Below are 13,113 nucleotides of genomic sequence, written 5' to 3'. Positions count from 1 at the left end.
ATCTGGCGCCGTAACACTGCTTTCCAGCTTTGAAGATGGGTATATAGGGCTTTACTGCATTTTGGCCATTCTCCTGTGAAATGCGTAGTGTGATCTACCTTGAACAAAAAGAAAAGTCAGCGAGAGCTTCAAAAAGCTGTGAGACATGATCTACATGTTAACATATCCTTTATAGGGAGCTCAGCCACCTGCGCAAAAGGACAGCCAAATTCCATCTCAGCGTCCACGCAGCAGAATGACTGCTCAGAAAATAAACAAGCGAAAGACATCTGTGGCAGGAAGACTGTATAGCTGTGCAGCACAGAACAAAACAGGGGAGGGGGCATCCCAGGGGAGGGTCCTATCATGGCACAGTGTTTCCTTTGTGTCACCATATCGCGCTGCAGAATCCTGCCAACCCCAGAGCTCTTTTGAGCCCCAGAAGAAGAGAGATTGTAAAGCATACTTTTGCTTTTTGGTTGAGTTTTTTTCTGTTTTGTTTTTTTTAAAGGGCATTTTTCTACTCTTGTGAAATGTCAACCTCCACACTGGGATGCTGTCTTTTAGATTATTGCACAAGATCTGTTGCTCAGTGATATGCAGGCACGAGTATTTAATTCAGGTTACAGTAATAAAGTGAATGAAAGGTGTTATTGTTTTGTCTGCTTAGACAAAAAAAGTGATCGGATGTCCTGAAGTAAATGTTTAAAGTTGTATTTTTTTGGCATTTTCAGTCTTTATTCTTAAGTGTAGTGCAGAGAGTAGACAGTAAAGTGGGGAGAAGGGAAATAGTCTCTGCCTCTGCAGTTATCTTTGATATGTGGGTCACCCACTCAACCACGTAAGCCGTATTGGTGCCCGTGAAGTAAAATTTTATACAGGTGTGCTGTACCTAAGGACAGATTCATATATGTTTTTTTTTTTCTTCCATCTCAGTTCACTTGATATTTCTACCATACTGTCACCTCACATCCTCACAGCAGGAGGGTTCTTTTCAACAAACGCTGTATGTGGCAGGCTGAGGCATAGACCCAATGTGCAGGACTTGAAGCAGAACTGAACTGAAAAAAGCAGCTTTATTGCTGGACTTAAAGGAAAATTACAAACTAGGAAATTTGGAATGGAATAAATAATCAACTAGGAGATTTAAACATGAGGGAGACACGCAAAATGATGGAGATTGCGACAATGTACAGAAGGAAACAGGGCTTAAATACACACAAGGAATTCAGGGAGATTAAATACACCAGGGAACACAGATGAACTAAATCTGACTAACAAAACTGAACACGACACACACAGGACAAGTGATTGTCACGCAAAACGAAAAAAGAAAACAGGAATTCACTAGCACTGAGACACGGACACAGTGAGATGACAGAGGCGAGACAAAGAGGCGAGACAAAGAGACTCGCGGGAGACAGAGACGAACACAGAGGAAGCAGATTGACAGAGACGCGACTGTAGAAACAGGACGTAAACAAACTCTAAGACCACAGGGATTTGACACAAGAAGCTGGGGAACACTGAGGGAGGAAACTAATACAACTTAGAATAGAATGCTAAATCCAATATTAACATGTGAAAAAAACTAATATTCAAACCAAGAATAACACGATATCCCATTAACCCTTAGAAGCTCCATCACAATTTAGAACAACTTAGCAACATTGGGCAAACAGGCCATTATGACATTTCTTGAAATTCCAGCTGAGGCTTTTGCTTGTGGAGTTTGCTTGGTCTTCTCATCACTGTGTGGGTTTCCTAAGGGTATCTTGACTTCCTCACACAGTCCAAACACATGTTTGGTTAATTAGTTATTTTAAATTGGCCATAACTATGAGCTGGGTAAAGAACTTGGAGTGCATAGTATAACGTCCTGTATGTATGATTTAAAAAATGTGAGTTGTAATCTAAAGTACTTTCAGTCCTTTCAGTGGTGAGTAAGACTAGAAAAGAGCTGTATAAACAACCCATACTTGTCAGCTGGAGATGTACTAAGAATATCTACCATCCATCCACCTTCCTCCACTTCTCAGGGGGACTAGAGCTTTAGTGTCAGTGGATAAGCTGCTACTGTGTAATAATCGAATAGTGTTAAACTATACTGTTGTACATTTTGCTTTTATCACACTTTTGTATTCTTAGTGCAAAGCCTTTCTTTGTAGGAGAGTTTTCCAATTAGTCATTACAATGACCAGACTCATGTTGGCGAGGTCCCCTCATGAAGCTGAAACATCTCTGACCTAGCCTTGGGCTGTTTGTGGTGTGTTTGTGGGTGCATTGTCCTCCTGGGGAAAGTTGCTGCCCTGGAGCTTAGTCTGCAACATTTTTAAGTGGATGCTGAGTATTAAAGAAACACCTACATAATGACTGCCAGGTCCCAAGGTTTCCCAGCAGAGCACTGCATTGTGACAAAGTGTTATTCAGTTCATCTGCCTGTGGTTTTAAGGTCGTACTTGATCAGTAATAGTTACGTTTGGCCTGAGTAATAAAAGAGATCTGAACACTTTTACTAATGTGCTAAACAAATATACATGAAATTCAAAATGTGACAGTCGTGATCACACAATCACAACATTTCACCCGATCTATACCAAGCCTGATACCCAGCATTCACAAAACCCTCACACTCATGTGGGTTCCCACTGAATAATAAGTGAGTTTTAACAATGCAGAAAATAAACGTGCCTGACAATGATTTGCTTTTTCCAGACGGCAGATGATTCGCAATTTATCCCACATATTTGCTGCGGTGATATTATTTTATTAGATATTGAGTTCATCCAAGTACTTTTCTTTCGTCCTCCAACTTGATTTACAAAGATACAAATTAGAAATCATCTAGTGAGTGATTTTGAGCGGCTCAGCAGCATTTCCTCATTTATTTGAATTGTTCTTGATAACTAAGTCTGCGCTGTGGGAAATGCTTCTACTGAGTTCAGCTGATTGAAACAAACTTCATTTAAAGATTTTCAGGGACACATGCTTTTTTTTATACTCATGTTTTCTTTCTCTCGCTCTCTTTCAGATGTAAATGGAGAAGCAGCAGTGTCACAAAGAGGGAGGCGGACGTCCAAACAGTTTTAAAGTGCTTTAAAATCCAAAAAAGATCCTTTCTGTCTGAAGTAATCCATTACTGACCATTAATGTCAAACCGCATGCTGGAGCAGCTTAATGCTGCCTCGCCAGGTGAAACGTCACTAATGGAAAGAAAGCCTTATGAGATCCTACTCATTAAAACACACCTAAATGCAGCATAATGCCTTCCAAAGTGTCATGTTTATACCTGTTGACAGTGGTCTGCTGGGCGAGCGCTCTGTGGTACTTGAGCATAACTCGCCCAACGTCCACGTACGTTGGCCACATGTCAGTGCCTATACGGAAGACTGTGAAACCTCATAAAAACATCACCTTCAACAACATCCGCACCCGCCCCCTTAACCCACACGCCTTTGAGTTTGTCATCAATGAGCCCAAGAAATGCGAAAGCGTCACGCCCTTTCTGGTCATTCTCATCAGCACCACCCACAAAGAGTTTGATGCGAGGCAGGCCATCAGAGAGACCTGGGGCGATGAGTCGACCTTCGGCGACGTCCGCATCCTTACGATCTTTCTGCTGGGCAGGAACACGGACCCTGTGCTGAACCAGATGGTGGAACAGGAGAGTCAAATCTTCCATGACATCGTGGTGGAGGACTTTATCGATTCCTACCACAATCTAACCCTCAAGACCATGATGGGAATGCGCTGGGTGGCGACTTTCTGCCCCAAAGCACAGTATGTCATGAAGACAGACAGTGACATCTTTGTCAACATGGACAATCTAATCTACAAGCTCCTGAAACCCAACACCAAACCAAGGAGGAGATATTTCACTGGCTACGTAATAAATGGTGGTCCCATTAGAGATATGCGTAGCAAGTGGTACATGCCCAGAGACTTGTATCCTGAAAGCAAATACCCACCTTTCTGCTCGGGCACCGGCTACGTGTTCTCAGCAGATGTAGCTGAGCTAATCTACAAGACTTCATTACACACAAGACTGTTGCACCTGGAGGATGTCTATGTGGGACTGTGTTTGCGAAAGCTGGGCATACACCCTTATCAGAACAGTGGTTTTAATCACTGGAAAATGGCTTACAGCCTCTGCAGATACAGGCGGGTTATCACCGTCCACCAGATCTCCCCGGAGGAGATGCACCGTATTTGGAATGACATGTCCAGCAAGAAACACTTGAGATGTTAGGGGACACGAGAGACACTTACAAAACAAAAAAAACCACGTTATTTTTCCCTTTTTCTTTGCCTTTTTCACCATTTAAAGTATTATCACCGAATGATGTAAACACCGAGAGGGCTGCTGCGAGTCTATTTCAAGACAGACGTTTCCATTAACATCCATCTACGTCTATATCTCACCTCATGATTGTTAATGAATGCACGAGGCTTGTAAAGTGTGTATTCTCATGCATAATTAAAATGGGGTGTTGTTAGTGAAAGTAATTTGTTCATATACTCCAGGTCCAATTTATGTAGACTATTCTTTAAAGGCATTAAGTCAATCAGCGTTAAGCATTAATTAGTGTGGCCTAACAGTTTGAGTTGGCAACATTTTCTATGCTAAAGTGTCCTTGAGCATGACACTGAATTTCTACCAGCTGCTGACCGAGCAAGCCTGACCTTCTCTAAGGATTGCAAGCCAAAAGAAAAAAATGTGGAAATCAATAAAGTATCTACTTACCATAGATTAGATCCCTGTATGATGCACTTCAAAAATGTTTCTTAGAATTGAGAGAAGAGTTCTTTTACAATAAGAATGCAAATGTAACTCTAATTAGAAAAAAAGCGAAACCAGGTCGCATGCTGTGCTCTCACTTTTAAATCATACAAAGCTGAAAACAGGCTGCAGTCAATTATCAATCATCTAACAGAAGCTGAAAGGATAATTTGGCATGAAAACAATTTATAAGGCCAAATGTTTGGGTTTTAATCAGCCCGCACAGTTAATCAGTCTTTTTTCTCGAATTTTCCTGATGTTTTTGTTTACATTTTGTCCTCATTTCACCACCTTTTTCTCTGAGAAAGCTGTTTGTATATTTCAGTTTTTAGATGCATTTTGTTGTTTTCTCACTCTGACATTTTCACTCTTGAGGTAATTATGTGTTTCAGCTATCAGCTTCTCATTACTGCAGCTGCTGCTCTTGGTTATGTACGCTGTATATCATCAGCTATTTCGGCTCATCAGCCTCTTCCACACATCAAGAGAAATGCAGCATCATGTCGTACAAGTGTCAGTTTAATTGTAACTAAGACCATTACCGACTTGATGAATTATCATATGTATCTGGCGTATCAGTAATTATGGAAGAACTGCTTCTGACATCATCGAGAACATTGTCTCTTGAACAACGTGGTGTTCACAGCCAAATTTCCTTTTCCTTTTATTTTTCTTTCAAAGGTTTTGTAGTATTATAAGCTAATGTGGCATTTACTGTGAAACCATCTATCCCATAAGGGGTTATTGTTATATATTGTATGTTTTTTATATTAAAAAACAAATACTTGAATAATTAAAGTTATAATACTGCTTTTACTCAGTGCCTTCTTCCAGTTTCATCAGTTGGTGGGTGGTGAAGGGTTGCAGCTTTATTGGCTTTTTTTGTGGGGGGTTTTTGTTTAGAGATTTTGTATTGTGGAGGGCAGTTTGCTTTTTTTAATTTCAATTATTTACTAGACTTGTATAAAAAGAGGAAAGAGAGTGAAAAAGAAAAGAAAAAGAGTGGGTAGGTTACATCATAGTCTATACCCCTTCCTCTTTCAATCTTCAGCCCAACCTTCTCTCAATGTAAGCAAAGTTGGGATTATTTGGGAATATTTTTTTTTAAATAGCAGGAAAAAAAACTTCCTTATTCTAACCAGTTACAGGCCTAGTCTATACCAAAGCTCTCACCAAAGAACAAGCCTGGAATCCATACACCCACAGCACACTTGCTAGTACCGCCTTTTGTCTTCAGAACTGCTTTAAATCTTTTGTGGCTCAGATTCAACAAGATGCTGAAAACATTCCTCAGAGATTTTGGTCCATAATAACATCATAGCATCACACAGTTGATGCAGAATATTCAGTGGCACATCCACGATGTGAATCTCCCATTTCACCACATCTCAAAGGTGCTCTATTTGACTGAGATCTGGTAACTTTGGGGGCCATTTCAGTAAAGTGAATTGTCATGTTCAACAAATCAGTTTGATATGATACAAGCTTTGTGCATTGTGGTCATAAAGAGATGGACATGGTCAGGAAATAGCATAGCTGGTACTAAAGGGCCGGCAAATGTTGTAGCAGAAATTGAGACTTACTGGATCCATTAACGTCACACAATATAGTCTTCTGCTGATTTAGTCCATCTGATTCAAAGTCCAACATTAAGAGACGCTCCTCTCCGTACCTTGGTTTTAACCAGCGGTTATTTGACTTACTGTTGCCGTTCTTTTAGCTTAAAGCAGTTTTGCCACTCTCTTCTGGTTATTAAGGCATTTTTATCCAGAAAACTGCAGCTCACTGGATATTTTCTCTTTTTGAGACTGTGCTCTCTAAGCCCTAGAGATGGTTGTGCAAGAACAATCCCAGTAGATCAGCAGTTTCTGAAATACTCGGGCCATCTCATCTGGTACTAACAACCGTGCCATGTTCAAAGTCACTTATAAATTCACATTCTGATGCTCATAACTGCTGCTGACATGCAACTGACTGATTAGATGTTTGAGTGAGAAGTTGAATAGGTCTACCTAACAAAGTGGCCTGTGAGTGTGTAATTTATGTGTATGCAAGAACTGTTTTTAACATGTCTACATTAAGGGTTTTTTTTTTTATTATTTAGCTAGAAAACCAGACAGATCACTATATGATGTCAGATATTCTGTAGTATAGGTTTGTAACATTAACAGAAATAAACAACTGGTCATACCGTACCACATTATGCCACAGTAACTTATACTTTTTGTGTATTAAAATGTAAAACTGTGCATTTTATATTTATGAATTCAGACTTGTACTTTAAAAAGCATATTTGCAGAAATATGGTAAGTTATTCAACTCCTTTGCAATCACAAACAAACATCGATTGAAGTGTAGGAGGTTCATTCTAATAGCAGCTGACAGATTTTTTTTTTAAAAATAAAATACTTCACACACTTGTTTTTAAATCATAGCAATTCTTTATTGGTTGCTCTTAATCCGAAACTTGACATCAGCTGATTACAGAAGGAACAGGGGTAATATGTTGAAATGGTACACAGAACTGTACATAGAAAACACAATAAATTACTTCATAAAATAAAGAATTTAGTAGAAGTTAATATTGACCACCTCAATACCTAAAAAATAATTTAGAGCTACTGGACTTGTTTGGACAAACAAATGGCTCGTCACCTTTTCGGCAGTTGCCGTTTGGTTTCATCTTCAAATGCATCGTCATCCAGTACACTTTAGTAACTATGATGTTTCGGGGAACGAAAAAGTTTTGTAGTGCAGCAGGACAGAGCAAGGAAATTCAACCATTGTGTTTTGCTGATTAGCATCTGAAAACCCATCAACAAGAACAGATTATATGACTGCAGGTCCTGTTACGGTGTGTTCGTCTGACGACAGAAGCACATAAATTAACTTGTCTCCCGGGGCTAAGCATCTGTTTGTCAGGTCCACGCATTCAGCCCAAAAGTGCATTTTAGCTTGCCTCATTAAGTTAAGATACTTCACTTGAATTGTGTCATTGCTGAAATAATACACTGGTGGAATGGCAATCAGCAGGTTCCCCCTCTTTGTGCGGTCTCATTTATCGACTACTTTCTTAGGCACAGAAAAATGAACAAGGCACCTCTAGCATTTTGAAGCATTAAAACTGTTGAGAGCAGCAAATTATACACAGTAGCATCCAGGTCTCCTTTTTTTTTCCTGCACACTCAAGCAAATGGTTGTTAATGTGAAACAGGTCTTAATATGGAAATACAATTCATTCTCTTTTGACATTCATTATGTTCTTATGAAAATGTGCTTTTCCCCATAAATTAACGTATTCGTACATTCTGACACAGACCTCAGGGAAACTTCTCGAATGAGTGCGTTTGTGAGATGTGAGTCAAAGCAAATTTGTTTTCACTGTGGCAACAAATCAGCACGGGAAGAAAAAACCCTTCTCATTTCAATAAATAATGAGAGCTTTGCTGAACACAGAGGTAATATGATGTAAAACAAAAACGAGTTCAAGAAATAAATAAATAGAACATTCAAAGCTACATCTTAATCACCTTCTTTTGCCACCTGAGTACACCTTCAGGTTCCTCGGCTGTGCGCTGGGCAGTGGAATGTCGTTAAGTTTAAAGATAGGACAGTAAGCAGGGAAGCCGGCGCTAATGAGGGTGGTGGAAGAAATGGGCATCGGGGAAGGTGAGGCGGAGCCAGGAAGTGAGGAAGGGAAGATATTGCAGGAAGTGGTGGAGTGTTCCTCAGTCTGTCTGCCCTGAACTGTCTTCCCTGTCTCACCTGCTACAGTCACGAAGAGAGCATCAACTAACACTGAGCTGCGCAAAGCCGATCAACTTCACTTCATCAGGGATCTCCGTGTCATCGCAGCTGGAAGCCTGCATGGGAAAGAAGACAGTCAGAGGATCATCAACAGAAGCAGGGAGCTGAAACTACTGAAACTGAGTTTAATATGGAACCAAATCTGAGACTCATTTTCAAAATGAGAAAAAAAATGACATAATTTCCCTCACCGGATACAAGCTACGTTTTAAACTGGTAGTAATGGTTATTATTAAGAACTCGTCAGCTTCTTAATTATTTTTTGTCCACATAGCATGCAGTCATGTGGAAAATAATTTTTTCACAGAGCGCGATGCAAAAACTAAGGACACCCACACTGCTTCCATAGGAACTAAGAGGGTAAGTAGAAGCCAGGGGCTGTTAATCAAATTTACTTGATAAATAGAGCTTCAGTTTGCAGGTCTGAAACGTTCAGGTGTGCATTAACACAATGCCAAGGAGGAAAGATATCAGCAATGGTCTTAGGGAAGCAAGTGTGCCTACCCATTAATCTAGGAGTGATTATAAGGCCATTTCAAAGCAATTTGAAGCCCATCATTCTACAGTGAGAAAGATTTTTATGTCCCAGAAAACTCACCCCAAGGTCAGCAATGCTCAGAGAAACTGCAAAAACCCCATGAACTACATCTTACCTCAACAGACTTCAGTCAGCATGTTAAATGTTAAACTTCATGATAGCAAAATTAGAAAAACACTGAACAAGCATGGCCTCTTTGGAAGGGTTGTAAGGGAAAAAGCCCCTTCTCTCTAAAAAGAACATGGCAGCACAGTTTAGGTTTGCACATCTGAACAAACCGCTAGACTTTGGAACAACGTTGTTTGGACAGATGAGACGAGAGAGAGAAGATTGGCCATAATGGACGACCCCACGTTTGGCGAGTACATCAGCACAAACACCTCATACCAACAGTCAAGCACCGGGGAGGAGGGGTGATAATTTGGGTTCATTTTGCAGCCAATCATTGATTCGACCTCTGTACCAAAGAGTCAAAATTTATGCAGATAATTTATGGTGTGGGTGGCATTAAAGCAACTTTATGACTGAACTGAACAAGAGATCAGAATAGACTCATGAACTCACAACGACTGACTGTATTAATAACTGTGCCTCCATGGTGATTACACAACTGCAGAGCCCTCAGAGAGTGTATGGGTGGCTTTGCCAGATAAGGTGCAAATTGGTGGAGCCCATCGGGTGTTGGGTCACCAGTTTAAGCTCTCCATGAGGATGGTTGATTCATTTTCTCTGAGCAGTGATACAAATTACTATGCAAAATATATTAAAGTAATGCTTCAGTCAAGGACATCTGTGCAGCCTAAAATGGAGGTGACTGCAAATGACTGAGAAGAGACGGTTGCTAACCTTGTAGGTTAGCAAAGTTAGCATTAGTCATTCACTGGTGTGGGCTTTTCTCTAATAATTCAAGTTCTAAGCAGCAAAGTCACCAACATTGACATTTTCTACTCAGGAGGCAGGCTCCTGAGCTACTCTATTAAAATTCCTACCAACTATATATAAAAACTAACACCTGACAATGCTTAGCAATGAAATATAAAGTTTTCTTCCATAACACAGAAATTTTAAAGTTTCACGAACTTACAGAAAACACCTAATACAGCAGAATTTTCTCACTGCTTGTATCAGCAGTCATAAAAAAATCTTATTAGAATTACTGGCTTGTGCAAATGGTTGGTTATAATTATAAGAGTGAACAAGAAATATAAGCTAGTCACATCTGACCAATTCCTAATAGTCCTTGTTTTTTACAGGAACATTACGATATGAAATGTTAGGTTAACAAAGATGTTGTTAATCCCAATAATTAAAGTTTTCTGCCTAATGGCACACAAGTATTGCTCTCTTTAATAACATGTGTTTACCCACTATTTTGTGCAAAAATAGCTGCTGTAAAAACAATAGTCTATCAGTTATTATCATTGCTGTGGCTGCTGCATGATATCAGATTAAAGCAGTACTGCTAAGCAGTTTGTGTAGCTAGGGTAAACTATATCAGTGATGTGGACTCTGTTATTTACATATCATCTGGTGCGTTGTGTGTTTCATGGTTTCGTTTCGTTTGTCCAATTAAGGTAAGTCTCAAAGCTGCAGAGAATAAAATTATGTGTTAGTCTGTGGAAGGCTCTTTCGTGCTGCTACACAACAGTGCTCCTGAGGCCAGTAAACATATATATAGTTTTAGAATCTAGCATAAAAAACCCTGACTGACCTCCACTGGCCATGCACAACTTCTGAGATCATTTGTGAGCTTGATTGGAAGCGAGACAACCGACATCAGAGCCAACCTCATTAAAGCTGAGGTGGGAAAATGGGCTCAAACCCCTGGCAACCCATTGTACCTTTCTGAAAAACAATGATTACACAAAACACCATCCTCCAATAATTCACCATATTTCTTTAACTTGCAGCAGCTTGTCTCACCTCTGTTTTAGGCTGCACAGATCCCCTTTACTGAAGCAATATTTGAATTCATTCTGCATGTTAATTTGTGTCACTGCTCAGAGAAAATACATTTTCCTTTTTTTGAACCAGCCATCCTCGTGAAAAGCTTAACCTCGTGACCCAACATCCAATGTCCTTCACCAATTTGCACCTTATCTGAGAAAACCACCCATACACTCTCGGGCTCTGCAGTTGTGTAATCACCATGGAGGCACTGTTATTAAAACAGTCCGTTTTTGTGAGCTCATGAGTCTATTCTGATCTCTTGTTCAGTTCAGTCATAAAGCAGCTATAGTGCCACCCACACCATAAATTGTCTTCATAAAGTGTTATGAATTGTTCCCCTTGCAGGGGTAATTATTCTCACTCTCTGGGTTTTGTGACACCACCCTCGTAACTCGTAATTCGTTCAGAAAGGCGGAGTTGAGCTGCAGTGAGAATTTAGCACTGCCTGCAGAGTTAACACGTGGAAATGAAAGCATGCCCATATATCTACATGGCATGCCCAGTACAGCCCTCACTCTGGCTCTCCAGAGATTTGTCCACCTGCTGATAAGGCAAATGGCAGAAAGGTCACACTGTAAAATACTGCAACCCAAAGCACAGATGTTGTTTACCCACAACTACACAAAGGTCAATAAAACATAATTTACATATTTTTTTGTCAAATACAAAGAAACTGGCATTATTTCCTTTCTTAATATCACATTCTAATATGTCACACTGCACAAAGGGACTTCTTAAAAGCACATATGGTGTATTCAGATAGCGCAACAAAGATGCACCGTCGTCAAAGAAAATAAAATCACCTAAAGACTCACAATAATCCACAATGTGAAGCGCACAAATAAAAAATCATTCTGATAAAAACAAATTGTGTTTGACTACTCAAATCATGACACTCCTCTCCACAGACAATACAGACTTGATACAAAATTTTATAGTAACCACAAAAGGGAAGATGTGGAGGTCGTATTTTCCTCATTAAGAACTCATTAATGTGGATTCGTTACACAACGGTAACAATACATCACAAAATAAAATCAATGCTGTATTGGATTTTTGTCACAATTGAGATAATAAAACAAAACCTAATGTAGTTATATTATTAAAGTTGAACTGATAAACATTGACTATTGATCTGTTAAGGCTGTTTTTATTTGCATTTGAATGTTTGTTTTTAGTACATCGTATATTTTGTTTTACAATGATGTTGCTATAATGCTATATATTGCCCATTGCACAATCCAGTACTTTACAGTACATATACATGCTCAGTGCTGCTCAGTAATTCAAACAGTCAATCACTTGGCAGCAATTAAATCTACTTAGACTGATGCATGTAAGCCTAAATGGTCAAGATGACCTGCTGATATTCAATCTGAGCATCAGAATCAGAGGAGAAAGGCAATTTAAGTGACTTTGCAGATGGTAAGCTTATCGGTATTTCAGAAACTGCAGATCTACTCAGATTTCCCTGCACAACCTTTTCCAGGATTTACAGAGAATGAGCCAAAGAAAAGAGAAAATATCCAGTGAGCGGCAATTCTCTGTCTTGTTGATGGTTCAGAGAAGAATGGCCAGACTGCTTCAAGCTGATAGGAAGGCAACAGTAACTCAAATAACCACCACAACCAAGGTATGTAAAAGAGCACCTCTGAACATGTCCGACCTCAAAGTAGAGGCGCTATAGTAGCAAGAGAGCACGCCTTGGTGTCACTCATGTTAGTTAAAATTACATAATAGAAAAGAAGACTAAAGAACGGTCTCAATTTCTGTTGCAACTTTCAGATGGTAGGGTGAGAATTTGGTGTGAACGATATAAAAGCAAAGACCAATCCTTCTATCAAGAGTTCAGGTTGGTGGTGATATATTGGTGTGGGCGATATTTTCATGAGCCCGTTAGTACCGACTGAGTGTCGTTTAAACGCCACAGCCTTACTATTGTTTCTGACCACGTCTTTATGACCACCTTCTGATGGCTGCTTCCAGCAGGATCATACACCATGCCACAAAGTTCAAATGATTTCAAATTGGTTTCTTGACATGACAATGAGCTCACTGT

At 39.8% G+C, this 13,113-nt stretch overlaps 2 protein-coding genes across 2 annotated transcripts in view; one reads left to right on the top strand and one right to left on the bottom strand.

Moving 5' to 3' along the window:
* b3galt1b (UDP-Gal:betaGlcNAc beta 1,3-galactosyltransferase, polypeptide 1b) overlaps positions 1-5,403 on the top strand; it is a 70,129-nt gene extending 64,726 nt beyond the window's left edge. Inside the window, exon 2 of the mRNA XM_085384634.1 lies at positions 3,011-5,403. Coding sequence (XP_085240760.1) covers positions 3,242-4,228 — 987 coding nt within the window. The 5' untranslated portion in view covers positions 3,011-3,241 and the 3' untranslated portion in view covers positions 4,229-5,403. The remainder of the gene's footprint in view (positions 1-3,010) is intronic.
* Positions 5,404-7,542: 2,139 nt separating this feature from the next.
* stk39 (serine threonine kinase 39) overlaps positions 7,543-13,113 on the bottom strand; it is a 33,162-nt gene continuing 27,591 nt past the window's right edge. Inside the window, exon 18 of the mRNA XM_085384466.1 lies at positions 7,543-8,622. Coding sequence (XP_085240592.1) covers positions 8,548-8,622 — 75 coding nt within the window. The 3' untranslated portion in view covers positions 7,543-8,547. The remainder of the gene's footprint in view (positions 8,623-13,113) is intronic.

The sequence above is a fragment of the Rhamphochromis longiceps genome, linkage group LG16, assembly GCF_057381845.1.
Source record: "Rhamphochromis longiceps isolate RC_006_pf linkage group LG16, R_longiceps_female_GT1.1, whole genome shotgun sequence".
NCBI lineage: Eukaryota > Metazoa > Chordata > Actinopteri > Cichliformes > Cichlidae > Rhamphochromis > Rhamphochromis longiceps.
This window is presented reverse-complemented; position numbering and strand designations above follow the sequence as displayed.